Source organism: Cherax quadricarinatus, chromosome 39, assembly GCF_038502225.1.
Source record: "Cherax quadricarinatus isolate ZL_2023a chromosome 39, ASM3850222v1, whole genome shotgun sequence".
NCBI classification, from domain to species: domain Eukaryota; kingdom Metazoa; phylum Arthropoda; class Malacostraca; order Decapoda; family Parastacidae; genus Cherax; species Cherax quadricarinatus.
This window is the reverse complement of record NC_091330.1, coordinates 20,645,646-20,672,437: the sequence shown is the minus strand read 5'-3', so window position 1 is coordinate 20,672,437 and position 26,792 is coordinate 20,645,646. Positions and strand designations below refer to the sequence as shown.

The following is a 26,792-nucleotide window of genomic DNA, read 5'->3' as shown; positions in this document are numbered from 1 at the left end:
CTAGGTTGACTGTTGTAATAATCACCACGTCTTTTGAGTAATGTACACTGCCATGGAGAGTGATTATTTAAGCAGTGGGTAACCTGTCTATCTTTTCAGCTTGGATGACAGTGAGGGTCACCTGTCAATCAACGAGAAGAACAGGAGGACTAACGTCCAGAGACTTCTCCATTTTGGATTTAAGTACCTGTGCACCTGTATGAAATTGCAGGACGTAACCCCACATCATTGCAGCGGTAAAGAACCTGCTTTCCTGTCATCGGGATACTACTCATGGCGTTAATCTGTGAAGAACTAGCCAGTGGTGGTCACCAACACCTGCGACCCCCCCCCCCCATCATCAGCAACGGCTACGATTTCAACAAGCAGTGTCACCAACACCAGACACCCAAGTGTTAAATTAGCGTTGAATTCAGTTATCATTTATATTTTTCATTTTTCATTTTCTTTAATGTAGGATTAATATTTCATATTTAAGTGTTTTATATTTTATATTTTCTACATAATAAAGTGTTTATGTTTGTCTGTTATTATTTCTTTTTCTATTCACTAATTTTCCTGAGGAGGAGCCAGCCTGGGTAATACTGTCTGAAGTAGTTACAGGGCTGAGTAAGCCTTCACAATACAAGTATATATAGTGTACATTACCTAGGATAACCCAAAAAATCCAGACAAAGTGCTATACAGGGAGGTTGGCAGACAGACAAATAGACAGACAGAAATGTTTGTGTACCAGCAAAAACAAAGGGAGGGCAATGGTCATCTAATCTTTTCTTATCAGCTGCACCCTCCCCCACCCTTGTTTACGCTCATCAAACATCAAACGTCAGCTCTTATCAGATGTTATCTCCCCTTATCTTGTCACTGTCATGGGGTGGACTTTTTTTTTTCTTGCTTCAAGCGAACAATATTATTACATCTTCTTCTTCCTCTTCTTTTTCCTCTTCTTCCTCCTCTTCCTCTCCTTCCTCCTCTTCTTCCTCCTCCTCTTCTTCCTCCTCCTCCTCCTCCTCCTCCTCTTCCTCCTCCTCTTCCTCCTCCTCCTCCTCCTCTTCCTCTTCTTCTTCCTCCTCCTCCTCCTCCTATTCTTCCTCCTCCTCCATTGCTTTTGGACTCAAACTCCTGGAAATCATGAAATTGATCTTCACTGACACTTCCATCTGTGTTAGAGCATCACTTGGGAAGAGAAGAGTCCCAGATTTGCTGGGGAGTCACATATTTCTTACCGCTAAGCATGCTGAAAAAGGATGACTGAAATGGCATTCCCACAATTCACCACTGGCTCCCCGATTTTTTTTACATGGTACACACTGACCATGGAGACCCATTCTCTCACATGTGGGCCTACCAGCTTTCTCCTGCTTGATTTGAAGCTGCTAGAATTTTTTTTTTTTTATCACACTGGCCGATTCCCACCAAGGCAGGGTGGCCCGAAAAAGAAAAACTTTCACCATCATTAACTCCATCACTGTCTTGCCAGAAGGGTGCTTTACACTACAGTTTTTAAACTGCAACATTAACACCCCTCCTTCAGAGTGCAGGCACTGTACTTCCAATCTCCAGGACTCAAGTCCAGCCTGCCAGTTTCCCTGAACCCCTTCATAAATGTTACTTTGCTCACACTCAAACAGCACGTCAAGTATTAAAAACCATTTGTCTCCATTCACTCCTATCAAACACGCTCACGCATGCCTGCTGGAAGTCCAAGCCCCTCGCACACAAAACCTCCTTTACCCCCTCCCTCCAACCTTTCCTAGGCCGACCCCTACCCCGCCTTCCTTCCACTACAGACTGATACACTCTTGAAGTCACTCTGTTTCACTCCATTCTCTCTACATGTCCGAACCACCTCAACAACCCTTCCTCAGCCCTCTGGACAACAGTTTTGGTAATCCCGCACCTCCTCCTAACTTCCAAACTACGAATTCTCTGCATTATATTCACACCACACATTGCCCTCAGACATGACATCTCCACTGCCTCCAGCCTTCTCCTCGCTGCAACATTCATCACCCATGCTTCACACCCATATAAGAGCATTGGTAAAACTATACTCTCATACATTCCCCTCTTTGCCTCCAAGGACAAAGTTCTTTGTCTCCACAGACTCCTAAGTGCACCACTCACCCTTTTCCCCCCTCATCAATTCTATGATTCACCTCATCTTTCATAGACCCATCCGCTGACACGTCCACTCCCAAATATCTGAATACATTCACCTCCTCCATACTCTCTCCCTCCAATCTGATATCCAATCTTTCATCACCTAATCTTTTTGTTATCCTCATAACCTTACTCTTTCCTGTATTCACTTTTAATTTTCTTCTCTTGCACACCCTACCAAATTCATCCACCAATCTCTGCAACTTCTCTTCAGAATCTCCCAAGAGCACAGTGTCATCAGCAAAGAGCAACTGTGACAACTCCCACTTTATGTGTGATTCTTTATCTTTTAACTCCATGCCTCTTGCCAAGACCCTCGCATTTACTTCTCTTACAACCCCATCTATAAATATATTAAACAACCACGGTGACATCACACATCCTTGTCTAAGGCCTACTTTTACTGGGAAATAATTTCCCTCTTTCCTACATACTCTAACTTGAGCCTATCCTCGTAAAAACTCTTCACTGCTTTCAGTAACCTACCTCCTACACCATACACCTGCAACATCTGCCACATTGCCCCCCTATCCACCCTGTCATACGCCTTTTCCAAATCCATAAATGCCACAAAGACCTCTTTAGCCTTATCTAAATACTGTTCACTTATATGTTTCACTGTAAACACCTGGTCCACACACCCCCTACCTTTCCTAAAGCCTCCTCATTCATCTGCTATCCTATTCTCCGTCTTACTCTTAATTCTTTCAATAATAACTCTACCATACACTTTACCAGGTATACTCAACAGACTTATCCCCCTATAATTTTTGCACTCTCTTTTGTTCCCTTTGCCTTTATAGAAAGGAACTATGCATGCTCTCTGCCAATCCCTAGGTACCTTACCCTCTTCCATACAATTATTAATTAACTGCATCAACCACTCCAAAACTATATCCCCACCTGCTTTTAACATTTCTATCTTTATCCCATCAATCCCGGCTGCCTTACCCCCTTTCATTTTACCTACTGCCTCACGAACTTCCCCCACACTCACAACTGGCTCTTCCTCACTCCTACAAGATGTTATTCCTCCTTGCCCTATACACAAAATCACAGCTTCCCTATCTTCATCAACATTTAACAATTCCTCAAAATATTCCCTCCATCTTCCCAATACCTCTAACTCTCCATTTAATAACTCTTCTCTCCTATTTTTAATTGACAAATCCATTTGTTCTCTAGGCTTCCTTAACGTGTTAATCTCGCTCCAAAACTTTTTCTTATTTTCAACAAAATTTGTTGATAACATCTCACCCACTCTCTCATTTGCTCTCTTTTTACATTGCTTCACCACTCTCTTAACCTCTCTCTTTTTCTCCATATACAGTGGACCCCCACTTAACGATCACCTCCCAATGCGACCAATTATGTAAGTGTATTTATATAAGTGCGTTTGTACGTGTATGTTTGGGGGTCTGAAATGGACTAATCTACTTCACAATATTCCTTATGGGGGCAAATTCGGTCAGTACTGGCACCTGAACATACTTCTGGAATGAAAAATAATCGTTAACCGGGGGTCCACTGTACTCTTCCCTCCTTTCATCACTTCTACTTTGTAAAAACTTCTCATATGCTAACTTTTTCCCCCTTACTACTCTCTTTACATCATCATTCCACCAATCGCTCCTCTTCCCTCCCGCACCCACTTTCCTGTAACCACAAACTTCTGCTAAACACTCTAACCCTACATTTTTAAACCTACCCCATACCTCTTCTACCCCATTGCCTATGCTCTCATTAGCCCATCTATCCTCCAATAGCTGTTTATATCTTACCCTAACTGCCTCCTCTTTTAGTTTATAAACCTTCACCTCTCTCTTCCCTGAAGCTTCTATTCTCCTTGTATCCCATCTACGTTTTACTCTCAGTGTAGCTACAACTAGAAAGTGATCTGATATATCTGTGGCCCCTCTATAAACATGTACATCCTGAAGTCTACTCAGCAGTCTTTTATCTACCAATACATAATCCAACAAACTACTGTCATTTTGCCCTACATCATATCTTGTATACTTATTTATCCTCTTTTTCTTAAAAGATGTATTACCTATAACTAAACCCCTTTCTATACAAAGTTCAGTCAAAGGGCTCCCATTATATAATCATTTACACCTGGCACCCCAAACTTACCTACCACACCCTCTCTAAAAGTTTCTCCTACTTTAGCATTCAGGTCCCCTACCACAATTACTCTCTCACTTGGTTCAAAGGCTCCTATACATTCACTTAACATCTCCCAAAATCTCTCTCTCTCCTCTGCATTCCTCTCTTCTCCAGGTGCATACACGCTTATTATGACCCACTTTTCGCATCCAACCTTTACTTTAATCCACATAATTCTTGAATTTACACATTCATATTCTCTTTTCTCCTTCCATAACTGATCTTTCAACATTACTGCTACCCCTTCCTTTGCTCTAACTCTCTCAGATACTCCAGATTTAATCCCATTTATTTCCCCCCACCGAAACTCCCCTACCCCCTTCAGCTTTGTTTCGCTTAGGGCCAGGACATCCAACTTCTTTTCATTCATAACATCAGCAATCATCTGTTTCTTGTCATCCGCACTATATCCACGCACGGTCAAGCATCCCAGTTTTATGAAGTTTTTCTTCTTCTCTTTTTTAGTAAATGTCTACAGGAGAAGGGGTTACTAGCCCATTGCTCCCGGTTAGAATTTATGCATATAAATACGTCAGAAACAGTGGCGTGTAAGACGTATATATTTGGCATGAACAGTCAAAGGGTTAATCAGTTTCAGACCCCAAAAAACACACTTACAAAAGCACTTACATAAATACACTTACATAATTGCTCGAGTTTTGAGCTGTTCGTATTCCGAGGTACCACTGTATTTTAACCCTTTCAGGGTCGATAGGCCCTGTCAGAGACTTGTTCTCAGGGCCGGCCAAATTTCAAAAAAAAAAAAAAAAAAAAAAAAAAAAAAAAAAAAAAAAAAAAAAAAAAAAAAAAAAAAAAATATGAAATAGTTTTTTTTTCTAAACATTATAGGCTAAACAAAAATTTTTTACCATCAATACTTACCGAGATATGGAGGCGTGAAGTTGACAGAAAATGCGCATCATGTGGTAACATCGCTGACTGCCATCACCCGGTATTCTTTTATTTAGTATTGTATGTACGATTTTCTATTATTTTTTAATTTTTCTTTTTCCAAGTAACTTTTATGGCCTGTGAGACCAATACGATCAGTATTTTGTAAGCTACAGTGGACCCCCGCATAACGATTACCTCCGAATGCGACCAATTATGTAAATGTATTTATGTAAGTGCGTTTGTACATGTATGTTTGGGGGTCTGAAATGGAGTAATCTACTTCACAATATTTCTTATGGGAACAAATTCGGTCAGTACTGCCACCTGAACATACTTCTGGAGTGAAAAAATATCGTTAACCGGGGGTCCACTGTATTTCTTTTTCAATACTACACAATTACGGCATAAACACTGTTTTCATTGTTTTGTTTACAGAAAATATTTACACAAACGATATGAAATGTTGTTTATTACTATTTTTCTATATTTCATATACATATATACAGTCACAGGGAATGTTTCTAGAAGTTCTGCAGCCTGTGGAACTCTTTGAAACGTGGTGTCATGCACAGTGGTGTTTTACACTCCTCACACATAAAACAAGTGTCTCTGCGTTGTTGTGGGTGTTTTTTTGTATGTGCACAGATGTAACACCTCTTCTGAGCCTTTTTCTTGAAAGCAGTAGCAGGCAGTTTTACCAGGAAGTGATCACCATGCTTCAAACGAGAAGGAAGTTGTTGAAAATTTGGTGGGCAGTCTATTGCAGGTGTTATTCCTTGGTACTTGAATACTATTTGTCTGATGACATACAAACAGAATTCGCCGTATGGTGGTTTGTTTCTGGTCCTCATCTTATACATATTATAAGCATTCAGCATGGAAATGTCCAGAAGATGGAAAAAGAGTTTTATGTACCACTTATAACTCTTGCAAACAATCAGCAAACCCAATCTGCATGTCACATTTGTCCACTGAACGCATATTGAGGGTGTAGTCCATCACAGCTGCAGGTTTTAGAATGGGTTCATTGCTTTCTCTATGCTGCCTGCCAGTGTCTGCCATTTCATTAGGGTGAACTGATGACAACAATGTGACATCTCGTTTCTCATGCCACCGAAATGCCATGATGTCATTGGCAGCAAACGCCTGCACCTCACCTCTACGAGTGCCAGCGTCAAACCTGGACATATTTTTCCGATTTGCATGCACTGTGCCACACACATCTGTCATGTTCACTCGCAAAAAATCGCTGAGTGTGGGGCTTGTGTACAAGTTATCTGTATATAATATATGCCCCTTACCAAGGTATGGTTCTATCATTGTTCTAACCACATCACCAGAGATGCCTAATAACTTCCTGGTATTTTGCAATGTATAACTTCCAGTGTACACAATAATATCCAATACCAGACCACTGTAACAATCGCAAAGCACAAACAACTTTATACCAAAGCATTTCCTCTTGCTTGGTATGTACTGCTTGAAAGAGAGTCTTCCTTTGAACAGAATCAAAGACTCGTCAATTACAAGCTTCCTGAAGGGATAAAAATACATATTGAATTTCTCTTTCAAATACACAAACACATGCCTAATCTTACATAACCTGTCGTTTCTGTCAGGCCTGGTTTTGTCTGAGATGTGAAGCATACGTAACAGTAGTACAAATCGATTCACTGGCATTATATCACTGAAACCTGGGGTTGCAATCAGGCGGTCTGTTGACCAGTATGATTTCACACTGTGCTTATAAACATGTGGCATAAGCATTATTGTGGCAAAGAAAAGATACATCTCAGCCACAGTTGTCTCCTTCCACTGGTGCAGACGTGATTTTGGTGAAAGTATTGTGTTTGCCATGGTGTACTCGTAGTATGTGTTGCTTTCCATGACAATACTTTCCATCAGGGGTTCGTCGAAGAATAACTGGAAACATTCCAGTTCAGTGGCATTGTTTCCCAGTGTACAACATGGCTGTATTCCACTTTGGCTGTCATCAAACTGGTGGGGATGTGGAACAAAATTGACAGCTTCCTGCCAATCCCAGGTGCAGTCTGCTGGTGGGTACTGGACAATGACAGGTGGTTGTGGTTGTGGAGGTTGTGGTTGTGGAGGCTGGTGTGGTGGGTAGGTGGGGGATGGTGGCCTTTGTTGTAGATCAGCTGAGTCAATGGCGTGGGTGGCAGCATGGGTCACTACTGGTGCCTCACGGCCGGCACCACCACTACCACCACCATGCACATTTTCCATCCCAATTGCAACAGTATCATCGTCATTTTCACTGTCAGTTCCTGTTGTACAGCCACGGGATGTACTCCGAGATGTACTCCTTCCCCTTGGAATAGCATATGGCACACTACCAGAGCGCATATATCGCCGTATATACTGATACTTTACTGGGAAATAGTGCACTTCACTATCACTACTGGAGCTACAGTGGACCCCCGGTTAACGATATTTTTTCACTCCAGAAGTATGTTCAGGTGCCAGTACTGACCGAATTTGTTCCCATAAGAAATATTGTGAAGTAGATTAGTCCATTTCAGTCCTAAACATACACGTACAAATGCACTTACATAAATACACTTACATAATTGGTTGCATTCGGAGGTAATCGTTATGCGGGGGTCCACTGTAGTTTGAAGAGCTTGTAGTTCATAATCACTATCACTATCATCACAAATGTTCACATCTGAGTCTGGGATTTGGGAAAATAGGAGTTTCCTCTTTGATTCTGGTACAACTGAGCGTGAACAAGATGGCCCAGCACCAGAGGTGGAAGGCTGAGGGTCGTCTGGGTTTCCCTCACTATTACCGATATTATGGTCATTAGTTTCGGTCAAAACCTCACCAAAACCTTGAAACTCATCTTCACTGGCACTCCATCTGTATTAGAACTGTCACTGGGAAACAAAAGTGTCCCAATTCGCTGAGGAGTGAGGAGCTTCTTACCACAAGGCATGGTGGACAAGGTGTACTAATATGGCATTCCCACAATGCGCCGCTGGGTCCCAAATTTTTTTTCTACTGCACACACTCACCACACAGACCCCATTCTCTCACATCTAGGCCTACCAGCCTTTTCCCGCGAGATTTGAAGGCGCTAGAATTTATGCGTACTAGTACGTCAAAAACCCTGGCACGTAAGCCATACTAGTACGGCCAAAACCCTGAAAGGGTTAAAATATTCACACTTTCTACTGTGTACGCTATGACTACGGAGCACTCAATTCAAACATTAACCCAGGACTTAAATTCTATCTGTAGAGCTGCAACAGAACACAAAGACACAATACAAAGAAAAGAATCTCTGACAACTCGACTTGTTCAAAAACTCCAGGCTAATAAAAGGCTCAGTAATTTGGAACTCACTACCTGAAAAAGTTAAAAATTTCCACATCTGCCAACAGCTTTACTATTATTAACCCTTAAACTGTCCATGTTTATAGAGGGGCAACTGATATATCGGATCATTATTTAGTTGTAGCTTCAGTTAGAGTAAGAGGTAGATGGGAAAAGAGGAAGGTGGCAACTACAAGTAAGAGGGAGGTGAAAGTGTATAAACTAAGGGAGAAGGAAGTTCGGGGGAGATATAAGCGACTGTTGGCAGAAAGGTGGGCTAGTGCAAAGATGAGTAGTGGGGGGGGGGGGTTGAAGAGGGTTGGAATAGTTTTAAAAATACAGTATTAGAATGTGGGGCAGAAGTTTGTGATTATAGGAGGGTTGGGGCAGGTGGAAAGAGGAGTGATTGGTGGAATGATGAAGTAAAGGGTGTGATAATAGAGAAAAAGTTAGCTTATGAGAGGTTTTTACAAAGCAGAAGTGTTATAAGAAAAGCAGAGTATATGGAGAGTAAAAGAAAGGTGAAGAGAGTGGTGAGAGAGTGCAAAAGGAGAGCAGATGATAGAGTGGGAGGGGCACTGTCAAGAAATTTTAATGAAAATAAGAAAAAAATTTGGAGTGAGTTAAACAAGTTAAGAAAGCCTAGGGAAAAGTATGGATTTGTCAGTTAAAAACAGAGTAGGGGAGTTAGTAGATGGGGAGAGGGAGGTATTAGGCAGATGGCGAGAATATTTTGAGGAACTTTTAAATGTTGAGGAAGAAAGGGAGGCGGTAATTTCATGCACTGGTCAGGGAGGTATACCATCTTTTAGGAGTGAAGAAGAGCAGAATGTAAGTGTGGGGGAGGTACGCGAGGCATTACGTAGAATGAAAGGGGGTAAAGCAGCTGGAACTGATGGGATCATGACAGAAATGTTAAAAGCAGGGGGGGATATAGTGTTGGAGTGGTTGGTACTTTTGTTTAATAAATGTATGAAAGAGGGGAAGGTACCTAGGGATTGGCGGAGAGCATGTATAGTCCCTTTATATAAAGGGAAGGGGACAAAAGAGATTGTAAAAATTATAGAGGAATAAGTTTATTGAGTATACCAGGAAAAGTGTACGGTAGGGTTATAATTGAAAGAATTAGAGGTAAGACAGAATGTAGGATTGCGGATGAGCAAGGAGGTTTCAGAGTGGGTAGGGGATGTGTAGATCAAGTGTTTACATTGAAGCATATATGTGAACAGTATTTAGATAAAGGTAGGGAAGTTTTTATTGCATTTATGGATTTAGAAAAGGCATATGATAGAGTGGATAGGGGAGCAATGTGGCAGATGTTGCAAGTATATGGAGTAGGTGGTAAGTTACTAAATGCTGCAAAGAGTTTTTATGAGGATAGTGAGGCTCAGGTTAGGGTGTGCAGAAGAGAGGGAGACTACTTCCTGGTAAAAGTAGGTCTTAGACAGGGATGTGTAATGTCACCATGGTTGTTTAATATATTTATAGATGGGGTTGTAAAAGAAGTAAATGCTAGGGTGTTCGGGAGAGGGGTGGGATTAAATTATGGGGAATCAAATTCAAAATGGGAATTAACACAGTTACTTTTTGCTGATGATACTGTGCTTATGGGAGATTCTAAAGAAAAATTGCAAAGGTTAGTGGATGAGTTTGGGAATGTGTGTAAAGGTAGAAAGTTGAAAGTGAACATAGAAAAGAGTAAGGTGATGAGGGTATCAAATGATTTAGATAAAGAAAAATTGGATATCAAATTGGGGAGGAGGAGTATGGAAGAAGTAAATGTTTTCAGATACTTGGGAGTTGACGTGTCGGCGGATGGATTTATGAAGGATGAGGTTAACCATAGAATTGATGAGAGAAAAAAGGTGAGTGGTGCATTGAGGTATATGTGGAGTCAAAAAACGTTATCTATGGAGGCAAAGGAGGGAATGTATGAAAGTATAGTAGTACCAACACTCGTATATGGGTGTGAAGCTTGGGTGGTAAATGCAGCAGCGAGGAGACGGTTGGAGGCAGTGGAGATGTCCTGTCTAAGGGCAATGTGTGGTGTAAATATTATGCAGAAAATTCAGAGTGTGGAAATTAGGAAAAGGTGTGGAGTAAAAAAAGTATTAGTCAGAGGGCAGAAGAGGGGTTGTTGAGGTGGTTTGGTCATTTAGAGAGAATGGATCAAAGTAGAATGACATGGAAACCATATAAATCTATAGGGGAAGGAAGGCGAGGTAGGGGTCATCCTCGAAAGGGTTGGAGAGAGGGGGTAAAGGAGGTTTTGTGGGCAAGGGGCTTGGACTTCCAGCAAGCGTGCATGAGCATGTTAGACAGGAGTGAATGGAGACGAATGGTACTTGGGACCTGATGATCTGTTGGAGTGTGAGCAGGGTAATATTTAGTGAAGGGATTCAGGGAAACCGGTTATTTTCATATAGTCAGACTTGAGTCCTGGAAATGGGAAGTACAATGCCTGCACTTTAAAGGAGGGGTTTGGGATATTGGCAGTTTGGAGGGATATGTTGTGTATCTTTATACGTATATGCTTCTAAACTGTTGTATTCTGAGCACCTCTGCAAAAACAGTGATTATGTGTGAGTGTGGTGAAAGTGTTGAATGATGATGAAAGCATTTTCTTTTTGGGGATTTTCTTTCTTTTTTTGGGTCACCCTGCCTCGGTGGGAGACGGCCAACTTGTTGAAAAAAACAAAAACAAAAAAAAAACTGTCCAAACGTAGATCAACGCTCACATGCGTATCACTCCGACCTTGATTTTCCTCATTTGAAAGCATGTAAAAAAAAACGTAGATCTACATTGAGAGCCCCCCCTGCATGTGGACATAGATCTACGTTTGGTCAGTTTAACCCTTTCAGGGTCCGTCCCGTAGATCTACAGCTTTACAGTAAGTGTCCAAACCGTAGATCTACGCCATGAGCTCAGCTCACTCTGATAAACTGTGAGTGGTACATTTGGGCCTAGATATGAGAGAATACATCTATGTGGTATGTGTGCACCACATAAAACAGATCCTGCAGCACACTGTGTATAATGAGAGAAAAAAACTGAAATCATGATTTTTCGATTAAAACAGCGACTTTGCAGTGTTTTTTCGTATGTTTTTTATAGTTGTATTTGCAATTTCTTGGTCTCATTTGATAGAATGGAAGACATATTACAGAAATAGAGATGATTTTGATTGGTTTTAGCACTGGAAATGGCTTGAAACTGAGCTCAAAGTAGCGGAAATGTTAAATTTTTGCCGATATTCAAGAGTAAACAAACGACCTCACACATCTAATACACGTCAGCTGGTGGGTCTAATATACATTCACAAATATGGTGATGATATTTATACAATTATTACAGTATTGCATAACAGTAAATCTTCTGTTTTTTGGTGTGAATAAAAATTCATTATGTGAATAAAAAATCAAAATGAATTTATTTGTAAAGCCTCAAAATGTAACTAATGAACAGAGGAAATGTTAGTTTAGTTCCAGGAATACCTACATTGTTTATTCTGGAGCCTATTTTGAAATTGGAATATTTTGAACTTTGTGTTAAATTGGCCAAATTAACAATTTCCAATCACTTTATTTTGTAGTTGAAACAGTTGATTTGGCGATTTCTTGTGCTCAATCGATAGAATAGAAGTAATACTAGTGAAATAGCTAAGAATTTGGTTGATTGGAATAATGTAGTCGGCAAAATCGCCGACTCGTAAATATCGCTGACACATCAAAATTCGTGAGAGCATAATTTCGTCAATTTTCCACCAAATTTCGTACTTTTTGTTTTATTACCTTCACAAAAAGATTCTCTACAATTTCATAAGAAAATATAACAAATTTTTGTTTTTTAACCCTTTCAGGGTCCAAGGCCCAAATCTGGAGTCACGCACCAGTGTCCAAGATATTTAAAAAAAAAAAAAATTTTATTTTTTCTTATGAAATCGTAGAGAATCTTTTTGTGAAGGTAATAAAACAAAAAGTACGAAAATTGGTGGAAAATTGACGAAATTATGCTCTCGCGAATTTTGATGTGTCAGCGATATTTACGAATCGGCGATTTTGCCGACTTTGACTCCCATTTTAGGCCAATTACATTATTCCAATCAACCAAATTCTTAGCTATTTCACTAGTATTACTTCTATTCTATCGATTGAGCACAAGAAATCGCCAAGTCAACTGTTTCAACTACAAAATAAAGTGATCGGAAATTGTTAATTTGGCCAATTTAACACAAAGTTCAAAATATTCCAATTTCAAAATAGGGTCCAGAATGAACAATGTAGGCATTCCTGGCACTAAACTAACATTTCCTCTGTTCATTAGTTATGTTTTGAGGCTTTACAAATAAATTCCATTTTGATTTTTTATTCACATAATGAATTTTTATTCACACCAAAAAATAGAAGATTTACTGTTATGCAATACTGTAATAATTGTATAAATATCATCACCATATTTGTGAATGTATATTAGACCCACCAGCTGATGTGTATTAGACGTGTGAGGTTGTTTGTTTACTCTTGAATATCGGCAAAAATTTAACATTTCCGCTACTTTGAGCTCAGTTTCAAGCCATTTCCAATGCTAAAACCAATCAAAATCATCTCTATTTCTGTAATATGTCTTCCATTCTATCAAATGAGACCAAGAAATCGCAAATACAACTATAAAAAACATACGAAAAAACACTGCAAAGTTGCTGTTTTAATCGAAAAATCATGATTTCATTTTTTTTCTCTCATTATGCACAGTGTGCTGCAGGATCTGTTTTATGTGGTGCACACATACCACATAGATGTATTCTCTCATACCTAGGCCCAAATGTACCACTCACAGTTTATCAGAGTGAGCTGAGCTCATGGCGTAGATCTACGGTTTGGACCCTGAACGTAAAGCCGTAGATCTACGGGACGGACCCTGAAAGGGTTAAATTCTTGGACACTGTTGCATGACTTCAGATTTTGGCCTTGGACCCTGAAAGGGTTAAGGGTTAAAATGCACCTATTAAATCACCATAAAATTCAGGTCATTAAACCGATGTAAATTCAATGAAATTTATTTATAATTGACCAATTTGTCATTTGCAACCTGTGTTGTTGTACTTGTGACTGTAATGACTTACTCAAGCTGTACTGACTTTAACCCCTTCACTGTCAGAAGCTCCGAAATTAACCCTTTCAGTGGCAGTCACATAGAACTACGCTATTGAAGCCAGGGTCCCTCACAAACTTCTACGTCATGAGCTCAGCTCACTCAGATAAACTGAGTGGTAAATTCTGGCCATGATATGAGAGAATGGGTTTGTGAGACAAGTTTCCCATCATGCAGTGTATGACAGGGAAAAAAAAAGCTGACCCTGTGGATGGTTTAAAAAATGCAACTTTGAGGTGTTTTCTTAGATGGTTTCTATGGTTTTACTGACTACTTCTTGGGAACATTTGATAGAATGGAAGACCTGAGGATAGGTAAAGCCCCCCTACACCCCCCAAGTAAATGTTTTAGTGCCAGGAATGTCTACATTATTTATTTTGGACCATTTTTTAATTAGCATTTATTAATTTTGTGTAAAATTGGCCAAGTTACCAACTTCTGTGCACTCCATACAGCAGTTGTAATAGTAATCGAATGGGCTAAAAATTTGGTTTAATGGAGCAATGGAACCGACTTAAAATAGGACTCAAAGTCAGCAATATCACCAATGTATAAATCATGCCCAGACCACTAACTTTGCACTTGCGTAATTCTGTAAGCTTTCCATCAAATTTCACATTTTTGGTGTCATTACCTTCAGAAAAAGATTCTCTACCATTTCAGAAGAAAAACTAGTTTTTTCTTAAGTGGACACTGGGAGAAATATTAATTTTGGGGGGTCTGAGCAGTCAAAGGGTTAAATATTGCCCATTATTGTAAGTGTATTCACGGAAGAATGCAAAATCTTCCAAGTCTTGATTAAAAGAAGATAGCAGCTCAAATTCTAAAGATCAACAAGAGTACATATTGCATGAACTCATTACAGAAATGCAACTGACATAATACCTTGATGACCACACCTACATTTGTACAATTCTCATCGAAGACTGCAAATATTGAACAAATGAAACTACCTTGTGAACATGCAATGAACCTATCAATCTAAGTAGACAAGAATGGGTTTAATTTTCAAGGACAAAGGATGTTCATGTATATTACATCAGTATTTATTATGGGATGCATTTACAGTATGTACACAACTGTGGCATAGTAATTCCTCTCTAATACAAACAACCCACACAAGAGAACATGTAGGGAACTCTGGGCAAACCATATAGTGTGGAGAACCTGGACATGAACTTATGAAGAACAAAACAGCTCCCAATGAGTAACTTAATGCTGATAACATCATATCTGTTGCCACAAGCAGTCAATGTTCCACAAATATCAAACCCATGAGTGTAAGAGACACTGCACTCAAATAGCAGTAATATATATATATATAAAAAAATGGATTACCATTATCCAGTGACATGAAAGTACATGTGATTCACAGGGTGCATGCAAGTGAATGTGAGGCACAGGTCTATTAAAGAAACATGCTATTTCATTTGATGGTTTGCCAGGGTCAACTAATGTAGGTGTAAACAATTAGTAAGTGGAAAACAACACATGTAGCACTTATCGATTGCATTGTGTGACCAAGGAGCATTATGCAATTGTATTGTGTGATCAAAGAGCATTATGTATTCTCTTAGGAACATGAGGTCCCAAGTGGCTTAAAAGTACATTCATTATGGCAATGCACAGTAAACCCTCAATATACACTAGGGCCCAACTTATACGGCAGGTTAGGTTCCAGGCTACCACCAGAAAGCGGACATTGCCAGAAAGCAGAATGCCATTTTTTCCACTTACACATGTATGTATATGCATATAAATTCCAGATAACAAGTTTACACTAACATATATTAAGTTAGCAATGGAACTAGGCATTAAAAACAATAAAAAGCAAAATACACACACAATACACTCATTACTTACCTTAAAATATTTGTAGTCTTAGTGAAGAGTGAGAGGTGGATAAACAAGATAAAATGAATAAACGAGAGAGAGAACGAGTAAATGAAAGAGGAGAGACGCGGAGTATGTAAACAAACAGACGAATGGGTCTGGTTCATACATATTCATTTCTATGTTTATGAAACTTATACCATAATACAAACACCTTACATTGTGTACAAGTTGTCTCCATGTTGGTACAGCAGAATAAATAAAGAGCAACACTCCCATTCTCATGTAACACATCACTTTTAGAAGGAATGATGCTCCGAGTGAATGCATACGAAAGGAATAATTTTCTACAGTTACCCCGAGTAATACATTTCTGCGCATTTTCTTTGATGTTGGACTAGAGAAAACATTATTCTTTCCGTCAAGACGACTGGAAAAGCATCTCATATTTATGCTAATTTATTCTACAGTGGGGTGTATTTATCATGTTTATCATAGATGGATTAATGAAAATGCTTATATTAACATAACTTGTGACACTTAATGTGCCTCAGAGTGATTATTACTACGTTTTATTATCATCATTATTAACATGGCATCTTCGAGACTAATAAGACACTCTTAGTGATTTTAATGTGTACCTGCATGCCAGCACAATGTGTAAGCTTATTTAGGTACAGGTACACAAGTATAATTATCAGTATGGCCTCTCCTCACTTAGCGACGTACTCATTTACTGACAACTCAGACTTATGATGAGCTCTCTAACCAGTATACAAACCTAAATAATGTATATTAGAGATAATTTCCTCTATTCTGTTTATTACAATATACAGTATACTACTGTATAAACATTTAAATATATACTAAAAAGTTATAAATGGTGCAAAGGTGACATTAAAACAATATCAAAGATGGTTGACACAAACCGACTACCATTATAGTATGCTCCTCACTTAGCAATGAATTTGTTTACCGACGTGGTCTTAGGAATGGAATTCCATCGTTAACCCTTTGACTGTTTCGGTCGTATATATACGTCTTACGAGCCAGTGTTTTGGAAGTATTAATACGCATAAATTCTAGTGGCTTCAAATCAAGCAGGAGAAAGCTGGTTGGCCCACATGTGAGAGAATGGGTCTGTGTGGTCAGTGTGCACCACATAAAAAAATCATGCAGCATGCAGTGCACAATGAGAAAAAAAAAAGACTGTTTTTTTTTTATTAAAATGCCACCTTTGACGTGTATTTTCATATAGTATTTATCGTTGTATTCTCGTTTTCATGGTATCACATGATAAAATGGAAAACATATTAGAGAAATAGAGATGATTTTGATTAGTTTCACAATGAAAACGACCTTGAAATTGAGCTCAATGTTCGATTTTTACCAATGTTCAAGAGTAAGCAAATCACACCACATGTCCAATACACGTCAACTGGGGAGTCTAATATTTTTTCACTAGTGCACTGATATTACTCATACCATTTTTACAATAATGCAGCAGTCTGCATAACAGTAAATTTTGTATTTTTTGTATGAATAAAAAAATCAAAATAGAAAGCAATAGTAATATAAGAGGGGCCTAGAGACATGACTAATGAACAGAGGATATGATATTTTAGTGGAAAGAATGTCTACATTGTTTATTCTGGACCCCATTTTGAAATTGGCATCTTTTTTAATTTGAGTGAAATTGGCCAAATTGTCAACTTCTGACCACTTTATTGGGTAGTTCAAATCGGTAAATGGGTGGTTTCTTGTATTCAACTGATAGAAAAAATACAGTACTAAAGAAATAGCTATGAGCTTGGTCAACTGGAACAACGGAATTGGCCAAAAACAGGGCTCAAAGTCAGCGAAATCGCTGATGCGTATATGTCGCCGAGACTGCTAACTTCGCGGGAGCGTAATTCCACGAGTTTTTGACCAAATTTCGTACTTTTGGTGTCATTACCATTGGGAAAAGAATCTCTATCATTTCATAAGAAAAAATCATTTTTTTTTTTCCAAAAATTTTGCGACATAGAATGACAGTCAATATAAAATGTGAGATTACTTTAAAACTCTTGAAATTCTGGAAAGTTTCCAGACATAATGGAGAGAGGCAGAGATCACGGAGAATGTAAGCAAGCCAGGTGGAGCGTGGTGATATTATTAGAAAGTCAGGTGGGGGGAGGGGGAGTCATATAGCGAGTCTAGGTCATAATTTAAAATGTCCGTATCAGCAGAACACCATAAGGCGAAACGCTGTAAGGTGAAATGCCCTAAGGCAGGGCCCTACTGTAATATACTAAGGGGGGGGGATTATTTGAGTGTTAAATCAGAATAATGGTAAAAAGAAAAATAGCAAATTAATACACTACTCTACTATATGCCTAATATTATACTATGCATACAATTTACATATATACATGTACTTCAATAAATATTGAAAATAAAGGGGTTACAAGTACAATTTAACCAGTGGATACTGTCCATAATTTTAAAAGTCCATTTTATTGAAGGTCTACTATACTATAATAAATACAATATATAAACATATATTTTTTTGCATACAATGATATCTAACACCTATAGATCTAAAAGGTTGAATAGTGTTCACAGTAGATATAATTCCTCAAGCCAAAAAACTGAGTAAGTGTTCTGGAGGAGAAGAAGAATCAAAGGTTTTTTCCTAACCACTCCTGCAACTTTTCTTCTATTATCAACTAGGAAGAACAACGCCTACATGACGTCACTAATTCATTATCCAGAATTTTAACTCCAGGCTTACTGATACAAAACTTCATGTATGAAATATAGAATGAATTTTTCTTGCCTATTTTATTTATCCCTACAAAACTGTTTTGAGAGGCTGTCAAACTGTGTTCCCCATTAAACTCTTCCTAGTTTTTCAGCAACTGGACCAAACATAGCCACCTTGGTGCCTGAGCTCTGCTGCTTCCTTCTCACCCACCTCCTGTGGATGAGAAGGTAAAAATACAACATACATATGAAGAGACAAAAATATGAAAACACATAAAGGTGATCTGAGTCACAATATGTAAGATATTCATAAGGTGCTGAAAAGGCAATTGTATAGCAAATATTTGAAATCAGTAAACCAAGACAAGAGGACATGAACTAGTTCACCTAAACAGGGGAATAATAAAAAAAGACAGACCAAGACAATGGTATAAATGAGTAGATGAAGACAAGGTAACAAATATGAGAAGAGAGTACAGCATCATATACTGACAAGTGTGTAAATAAGATATGTGCAACACTTGGTAAACTTTAACTCAATCATTGTCTTGAACATAGATCTGTTACTGATGCCAGGGTCGCTCACACAGAACTACGTTTTGAATCAAGTTCTCTCTGATAAACTGTGGGTGATAAATTTTGACCTAGATATGAGAGAATGGGTGTGTGCAGTGAATGTACACAGTATAAAAATAATCCTGCCCCATGCAGTACATAATAGGAAAAGCAAACCTCTGACCCTGTGTTTGATTTAAAATAGCAACTCTGAGATGTTTTCAAGGATGGTTTTTATGATTTTATTGGCTTTCTTGATATCAGGACAGAAGATGCTTGAAATTGGGGTCAAAGTAATGGAAATATTTTATTTTTTGACAACTTTCCTGAGAACGGATAAGACCCCCTACACCCACCAGTCTGTTTTATGGGTTTTTATTAAGCTTGCTTCAATTATTGGAATATCTTAAACTATGACCAATCATTCCTGGTTATATTTTGTCCAAATATAGGATAAAACTTTCATATTTTGGGTGATGATGAATGCAAAATAGAGGGCAAATGTAATATAGGAGAGGCTTGAGTACATGATTAATGAACAGAGAAAATGTCGCTCTAGTTCCTGGAATGTCTACAGTGTTTAATTTGGACTCTAATTTTTAAACTAATTTTTAAATTTTGTGTAAAACTGGTCAAATTAATGACTTCTGTTCACTTTATAGAGTAGTTCTGATAATTAAATGGGTGGCTTCTTATGCTCAGTATGGAAGGTTGTATGACCCTTGTAGGTTTAGCCCTTCATTTATTATAATAATAATAGTATGAAATGCAGGCAAGAGATGCATGATAATATACACTTGGAAAATCCTAGAGGGATTAATACCAAACTTGCACACGAAAATCACTCCCTATGAAAGCAAAAGACTCAGCAGGAGATGGAACATTTCCCCAATGAAAAGCAGGGGTGTCACGAGTACACTGAGAGAACACATTAAGTGTCAGGGGCCCAAGACTGTTCAACTGCCTCCCAGCATACATAAGGGGGATTACCAAGAGACCCTTGGCTGTCTTCAAAAAGGCACTGGATAGGCACCTAAAGTCAGTACCTGACCAGCCAGGCTGTGGTTTGTACATCAGTTTGCGTGCGGCCAGCAGTAACAGCATGGTTGACGAGACTGATCCACCATGAGGCCTGGTCTCAGATCGAGCCGCAGGGGCATTGACCCCCAAAACCCTCTACAGGTATACTCCAGGTATGGAAGACATACTAGCAAAATAGCTAAGAATTTGGTTGAAATGAACAATGGAATTGGCTTAAAATAGGGCTCAAATCTGGGACAAGTTGCCAATGCACAAATTGCACCCGGACTGCCAACCTTGCACCTTACTAATTCCGCAAGTTTCCATCAAATTTCATATTTTTGGTGTCATTATCTTCAGGAAAAGAATTTCTACCATTTCAGAATTTGTTTTTTAACCCCTTGAGGGTTCAGACCCCCATCTGAAAAGTGTCCACAAGGTATAAGAATTTTCAAAAAAAAATATTATTGTTATTTTTTTCTTATGAAATGGTAGAGAATCTTTTTCCAAAGGTAATAAAACAAAGTACAAAATTTGATGGAAAATTGACAAAATAACACTTTCGCAAATTTTGCTGTCAGCAATCCCATCGGCAATTTTGCCTACTTTGACTCCTACTTTAGGCCAAGTACATTGTTCCAGTCGACCAAATTCTTAGCTATTTCACTAGTATGCCTTCTGTTTTATCGACTGAGCACAGGAAACAGCCCAATCAAGTATTTCAACTACCCAATAAAGCGATCAGAAATTGGTAATTTGGCCAATTTCACACAAATTTCAAAATATTTCATTTTCAAAACAGGGTCCAGAATTAACAATGCAGGTATTCCTGGCACTAAAATAGCATTTCCTTTGTTCTTTAGTTACATATCCAGGCTTTACACATGAATTCCATTTTGATTTTTTATTCACAAAGAATTTTAAGTCGCACCAAAAAATATAAGATTTACTGTTAGGCAATACTGCAGTAATTGTATAAATAATATCAGTGCATTCATTAATGTACATTAGACCCACCAGTTGGCATGTATTGGATGCAGGATGCAATTTGTTTTCTCTTGAACATCAGCAAAAATTGAACATTTTCGCTACTTTAAGCTCAACTTCAAGCTATTTTCGTTCCTAAAACCAATCAAAATCATTTGCATTTCTGTAATTTGTCTTCCATTCTATCAAATGAGACTTAGAAACCATGAATACAACCATAAAAACCATTGGAAGATACACTGCAAAGTCGCTGTTTTAATCCAAAAATACGGTCGCATTTTTTTTTTCTCATTATGCACTGTGTGCTGCAGGATTTCTTGTATATGGTGCACACTTACTATGTAAGACCCATTCTTTCATATCAAGGCCTAAATTTACCACTCAGAGCTTATCTGAGTGAGCTGAGTTCATGACTTAGTACTATGGCACTGACCCTGGCTTCAAAGCCATAGAACTATGGCACGACCCTTAAGCGGTTAAATTCTAACACTGTCAGCACTTTTAATCTCAGAACTGACAGTGAAAGGATTAATGCCCACCACTAGTGGGCAAAAATACCCTAATTGGTAAGTTTTTGCTTTTCTTATATAATTATGTACAGTAAATATTTATGTGCAGTATCTCAAATATGACTAAAAAGCATACCTGATAGTATTTTTTCATTTAAATGCAATAAATGCTGTATTTTAGAATGATAATCTCTTTTTTATTGCATAAAAAAAAAGAGAAAGGTTAGACCAAAACTAGGAGACAAAAGGTAGATCAAGACCAGGAGGCAAAGGGTAAACCAAGACCAGGAGACAAGGATAGACCAACTACAGTGGACCCCCGCATAACGATTACCTCCGAATGCGACCAATTATGTAAGTGTATTTATGTAAGTGCGTTTGTACGTGTATGTTTGGGGGTCTGAAATGGACTAATCTACTTCACAATATTCCTTATGGGAATAAATTTGGTCAGTACTGGCACCTGAACATACTTATGGAATGAAAAAATATCGTTAACCGGGGGTCCACTGTATATGAAACAAAACAATAAACCAAGCCAAGGAAGCACAAACTGGTAATCAAAGACAAAGAGAGACAAATCAGTAAACCAAAGTAAGTAGAGAGAAATCAGTAAACTAAAACAAAGGGACACATCAGTAAACCAAGGCAAGTGGATACAAACAGAATACAGAAACTAAAATGAGTGTAAGAGATACAAGAATGAACCTCAAGTGTAAGGTCAATGAGCAAGTGGAGTATACAACTGTAGTGGAGGATAACTCCATACAAGGGTTTGAGTGTAAATACAACACAGCCCATGGTGCTGGGGAAGTATCACACCAGTCTATTTGTGGTTTAAGATGTCAACTCTCAAGAACTGAAGACTGATCCAAGTCAGGTAGAAATAAGCTGTATTTCATAAATTCTTAGCTTTGCTGTGTTACACTGAGGAGTTTCCTCTTGGTACAAATTAAACAAGTTAAATATAGTATCAGATCAATTCTCATTACATCTACCAATTCATTTAACAAAACATTTGAAGGGAGTTTATTTTTAAGAGACAGCTCACATCCCTTGGGATGTACAAGTTGTGTTAATTGCACGCAGAAACTTTCTGATTACAAAGTAAATAATTTTATAAAAGTAAAAAAAATTATAATAGCAAAATTATTATTTATCAGAATTAAATTTTATATTTAAAGGTAACCCCTAAATTAACTTGATTGACAATTGACATGCACAATGTCCACAAATTAGATATTGCATTTTACCTCCTTTGCTTAAAGTGCCTCCCTCTCTGTTTTGCTTCTTCGTCTCTCCTTTCTTCTTTGCTTATTTATTTGTTTCTTCAGCTGGTTGTTTTTCCTCCTCCTTTTCCTCTTTTTCTTGTGATTGCCCATCTGGATCCTTGGTTGAAGAGGACCAAGTGTAGAAGGAAGTGGTGCAAGGAGAGGCTGAAGGCTGGGTGTTGGAGGCGGCATTGTGACTCCTTCCCACTTCTGGTGGTGGGTGCCCCAATGTCAGGGATGCAAAAAAAAGTATATGAAAAAAGTGCATGAAAAATTACTAACCCATGGTAAAGAGACCACCACTTGAATAGACAGTGTTACTACCTGCGGTGATAGTAATACTACCCATGGTGACAAGTGCTACCACCTGTGGTAACAAGTGCTACCACCTGTGGTGACAAGTGTTACCACCTGTGGTGACAAGTGCTACCACCTGTGGTGACAAGTGTTACCACCTGTGGTGACAAGTGCTACCACCTGTGGTGACAAGTGTTACTACCCAAGGTGAAAAGTGCTGCTATATAATGTAACAAGACTAATGAACTATCATACAAAATGCTACCATATATCAGCCACCATCTCCACCCTCTCTACCCAAAAGTATTATCACCCACTACTACTAAAACTATTACAGTCCTCCCTCACAAATCCGGCAATCAGTTACTCGGTTCCTTCAGTTATTCGGCACTAATTTTGGCTAGCATAATTTCAAATTTCCAGGGTTGCCACACCAACCTGCTGATACTGTTTGATGGCACTACTTGCTGCATAAGTTATTCAAATTTCTTTTTCTCCGTTTATTGTTTTAACCTGCTTACTTTTAGCCCTAGCCATGGTTCCAATGAATAAAATAAATGCTTCTCATTATGTAAAGCATCTACGCAGTACATTATCCATTAAAGATAAGGTGGCTTTGAAGCCACTGTCAGTTGTCATGAACTCAGTCTCATGAAGCAGGAGAATATGCTTTATTATTACGCTAATATCAACACTACAGCTTACTTGTCTATCACAATTGATCTAATATGACATAATAAACAATATAAATAACATAAAACATGTTAAATACTCCAGAATAAATAATATTTGGCATAATACCGAGCAGTTCGACAGAGTTATGAAGAGGATATGGTAAACAAATACCATTCTCCTATCCTTGTCTTGGGGGCTTATATTAGAGAAAACGGAGTGTAGCACAAGGCTAACTATGATATACACTCGTACTCCACCATAAACATGAAACAAAAAAGTTATTTTCTCTCTATAGATTATCACACACAGCAGTATATGTGTAGAGAACCTAGGATAACCCCAAAAAAGTCAACATGGCTTATTTCTAGTACCTGGCTTGGGTTAGCCATATATGATTTTTGGTAAATATTCGATTCCCAGCCAGGGTAGAAACATTAGGTGTGTTTCTTACACCTGTTGTCTATGTTTACCCGTCAGTAAATGGGTACCTGGGTGTTAGTCAACTAGTATGGGTGTTATCCTGGGACACTGACCTAATTTTCTTGAAATACTCTGCATAACAAGCAGCTTTCTATACAATAGTATGTCACTGATGTCAGCTAGGCCTGTATACCTTGTACGTGTACATATAGTAAATAAAGATATTATTATTATTATTATTATTATTATTATATTATTATTATTATTTTCTCAGTTGTTTGTTGGATTATCTTATTCAAACTTGGACAATATATGATGGAAAGATACTTCTTCACGTACACCAAAAATGAAAGAAATCAGACCATAAATAGCAGAGTTCACTTCTCAGCCATTAGCGGCCGCTTAGCGGTATATTTTTGTATGGTTGTTGTGGTTATATTCTCATTTTTTCGGTCTCAATTGATAGAATGAAAGATATATTACAGAAATAGATATAATTTTGATTGCTTTCATGACGAAAAGTACCTTGAAATTGAGCTCGCAGTAGCGAAAATGTTCTATTCTTTAGCGAAGCTCGAGAGTAAACAAATGACGTCACCGTTCAATACCTGTCCGCCTACCAGTCTAAATTCCAGTACGGACTCAAGAATGGATTGACATTATTTATACAATTATTACAATAATGCAGCAGTCTGCATAACAGTAAATATTCCATTTTTTTGTGAATAAAAATTCCAAATGGTAAGCAAGAGTAATATAAGAGGGGCTTGTAGCCGTGACTAATGAACAGAGAAAATGTTATTTTAGTGCCAGGAATGTCTGCATTATTTATTCTGGACACTATTTTGAAATTGGCATCTGTTGAAATTTGTGTGAAATCGGCCAAATTGCCAATTTCTGACCACTTTATTGGGTAGTTGAAATAAGTGAATGGGCGGTTTCTTGTACTCAGTTGACAGACTAGAAGTAAATAAGTTTATTCAGGTATACACAAATACAGTTACATAGATTATCATACGTAGCAGTGTATGTATAGAGAACCTTGGATAACCCAGAAAAGTCAGACAAAGTGACTTATTTCCAGTACCTGGCTTGGGCTTGCCATATATGATTTTTGGTAAATATTTTTTTTTTCTCAGTTGTTTGTTGGGCTATCTCATTGAAACTTGGGCAATGTATGATGGAAAGATGCTTCTTAATGTACAACAAAAATAAAAAAGACGGACGATAAATAAGGGAGTTCACTTCTCAGCCATTAGCCGCCTTTTTGCAGTATGTTTTCGTATGGTTTTTATGGTTGTATTCTCATTTTTTTGGACTCATTTGATAGAATGGAAGATATATTACAGAAATAGACATGATTTTGATTGCTTTCATGATGAAAAGTACCTTGAAATTGAGCTCAAAGTAGAGGAAATGTTCGATTTTTGCTGATGTTCAATGAACTTTGTGCAAGTCAAGTTGGCTAATTTTATTAAGTGCATTCTAACCTAACCACTCTATAATCCGGCAAACTCAGTAATCCGGCACACTACAGGTCCCAATGATGCCGGATTTGTGAGGGAGGACTGTATCACTACAACAACTATCACTAGCTATAATTCAATATCACCACTATCACCCACTAGCACTAATCACTATCACTACTCACTAACACAAACTATTTATTAATATTAACAACAGACACTAAGAATGCACACTATCACTACTCACCAGTATCTTCCTGACATACTTTTTCTTGTAAGGAAGAGCAACACTTCCATCAAGGTAGAGTAAGCGGCTGTTAGTGAAGTCTTCCCATCCCAGCAGCAGATAGTCTCTGGACAAAGAAGACAAGTGTGGTAGCTGTAGACCAGTGAATATATTATTATTATTTTTATTATCATTATCATTACAATCAAAGCTAAATACTAACCCTACAAGGGACATACAGTGCTGCAGGGCTGGATGTGCTAAAGATGAAATCTGTGAAGGTCAGAGACCAGTGAGGGTTTAGGTATGCAAGAGGCAAGAGTCAGTAAGGGTAGTGGGAACTGCTAAAGGGAAAAATATAATCAAAATTGGTGTAATAAGGCAGTAGCAGACAAAAAGTCAAAGAGGAAGCCTGCATCAAAGGTGGGGCTGTCAGTGAGGAGGTCAGACAAAGTTACTCAGTTAGGGTGGTGACAATACCAGAGGTAAATTCTGCATGTCCACTGACAAATAGGACAGTCTATTAGTAAATGGTGAACTGACAAAAGAACTAAACAATTCTCACAGAGCAGCACTGAGTGCTTCTTCATGAGATACCCATGCGTGAGACATGTGTCCAGTACACAGGTGGGAGAGCAGTCTCCCAAACATTACAGCAGTGATAAGACTAGAAACCCAAAGTATGACAGAATACAATTTGTTATGGATCAACTCAGACCAACGTTGTTGCCAAACAGTTGAGAAATTCTGAGAATGGAATACCCCAATATGAAATGAAGTGGTCATGAATGGCTAACCGTGCAGCAGAGTCCACCTGATCACTGCCCCGAACATCCATATGTCTAGGGACCTGATAGAAAAAATGTCTTTGTTTTTACTAGAAATGAGGCACAACCAAAGTTGTGTACAGAGAACAAGGGGATGAGGAGAATCAAATTTTAGAATATTCTATAAAGCAATGAAGGAGTCTGAAACTACTACAAATGTTGAGGTATGCAGGGATGCAATATGTATAACAGCCAGGAGAACTGCATATAGCTCAGCTATGAAAATGCTAGTTGGGTCTAA

The 26,792-nt window shown here is 38.3% G+C and overlaps 1 protein-coding gene across 6 annotated transcripts in view; it reads right to left on the bottom strand.

The window, feature by feature from the left end:
* The window catches only part of LOC128696393 (secreted frizzled-related protein 3), a 181,404-nt gene that overhangs the window by 93,099 nt on the left and 61,513 nt on the right, over nt 1-26,792 (bottom strand). For 5 of the 6 annotated variants that reach the window (XM_070092520.1, XM_070092523.1, XM_070092525.1 and 2 more), the window contains 3 exons: nt 25,746-25,851; nt 22,623-22,850; nt 14,750-18,512 (listed from right to left, as the gene is read on the bottom strand). In XM_070092520.1, the coding sequence (XP_069948621.1) occupies nt 22,632-22,850; nt 25,746-25,851 (325 nt within the window). In that variant the 3' untranslated portion in view covers nt 14,750-18,512; nt 22,623-22,631. Of the gene's footprint in view, nt 1-14,749; nt 18,513-22,622; nt 22,851-25,745; nt 25,852-26,792 lie in introns of those variants that run through there. The other variant, XM_070092521.1, reaches the window with a different exon arrangement.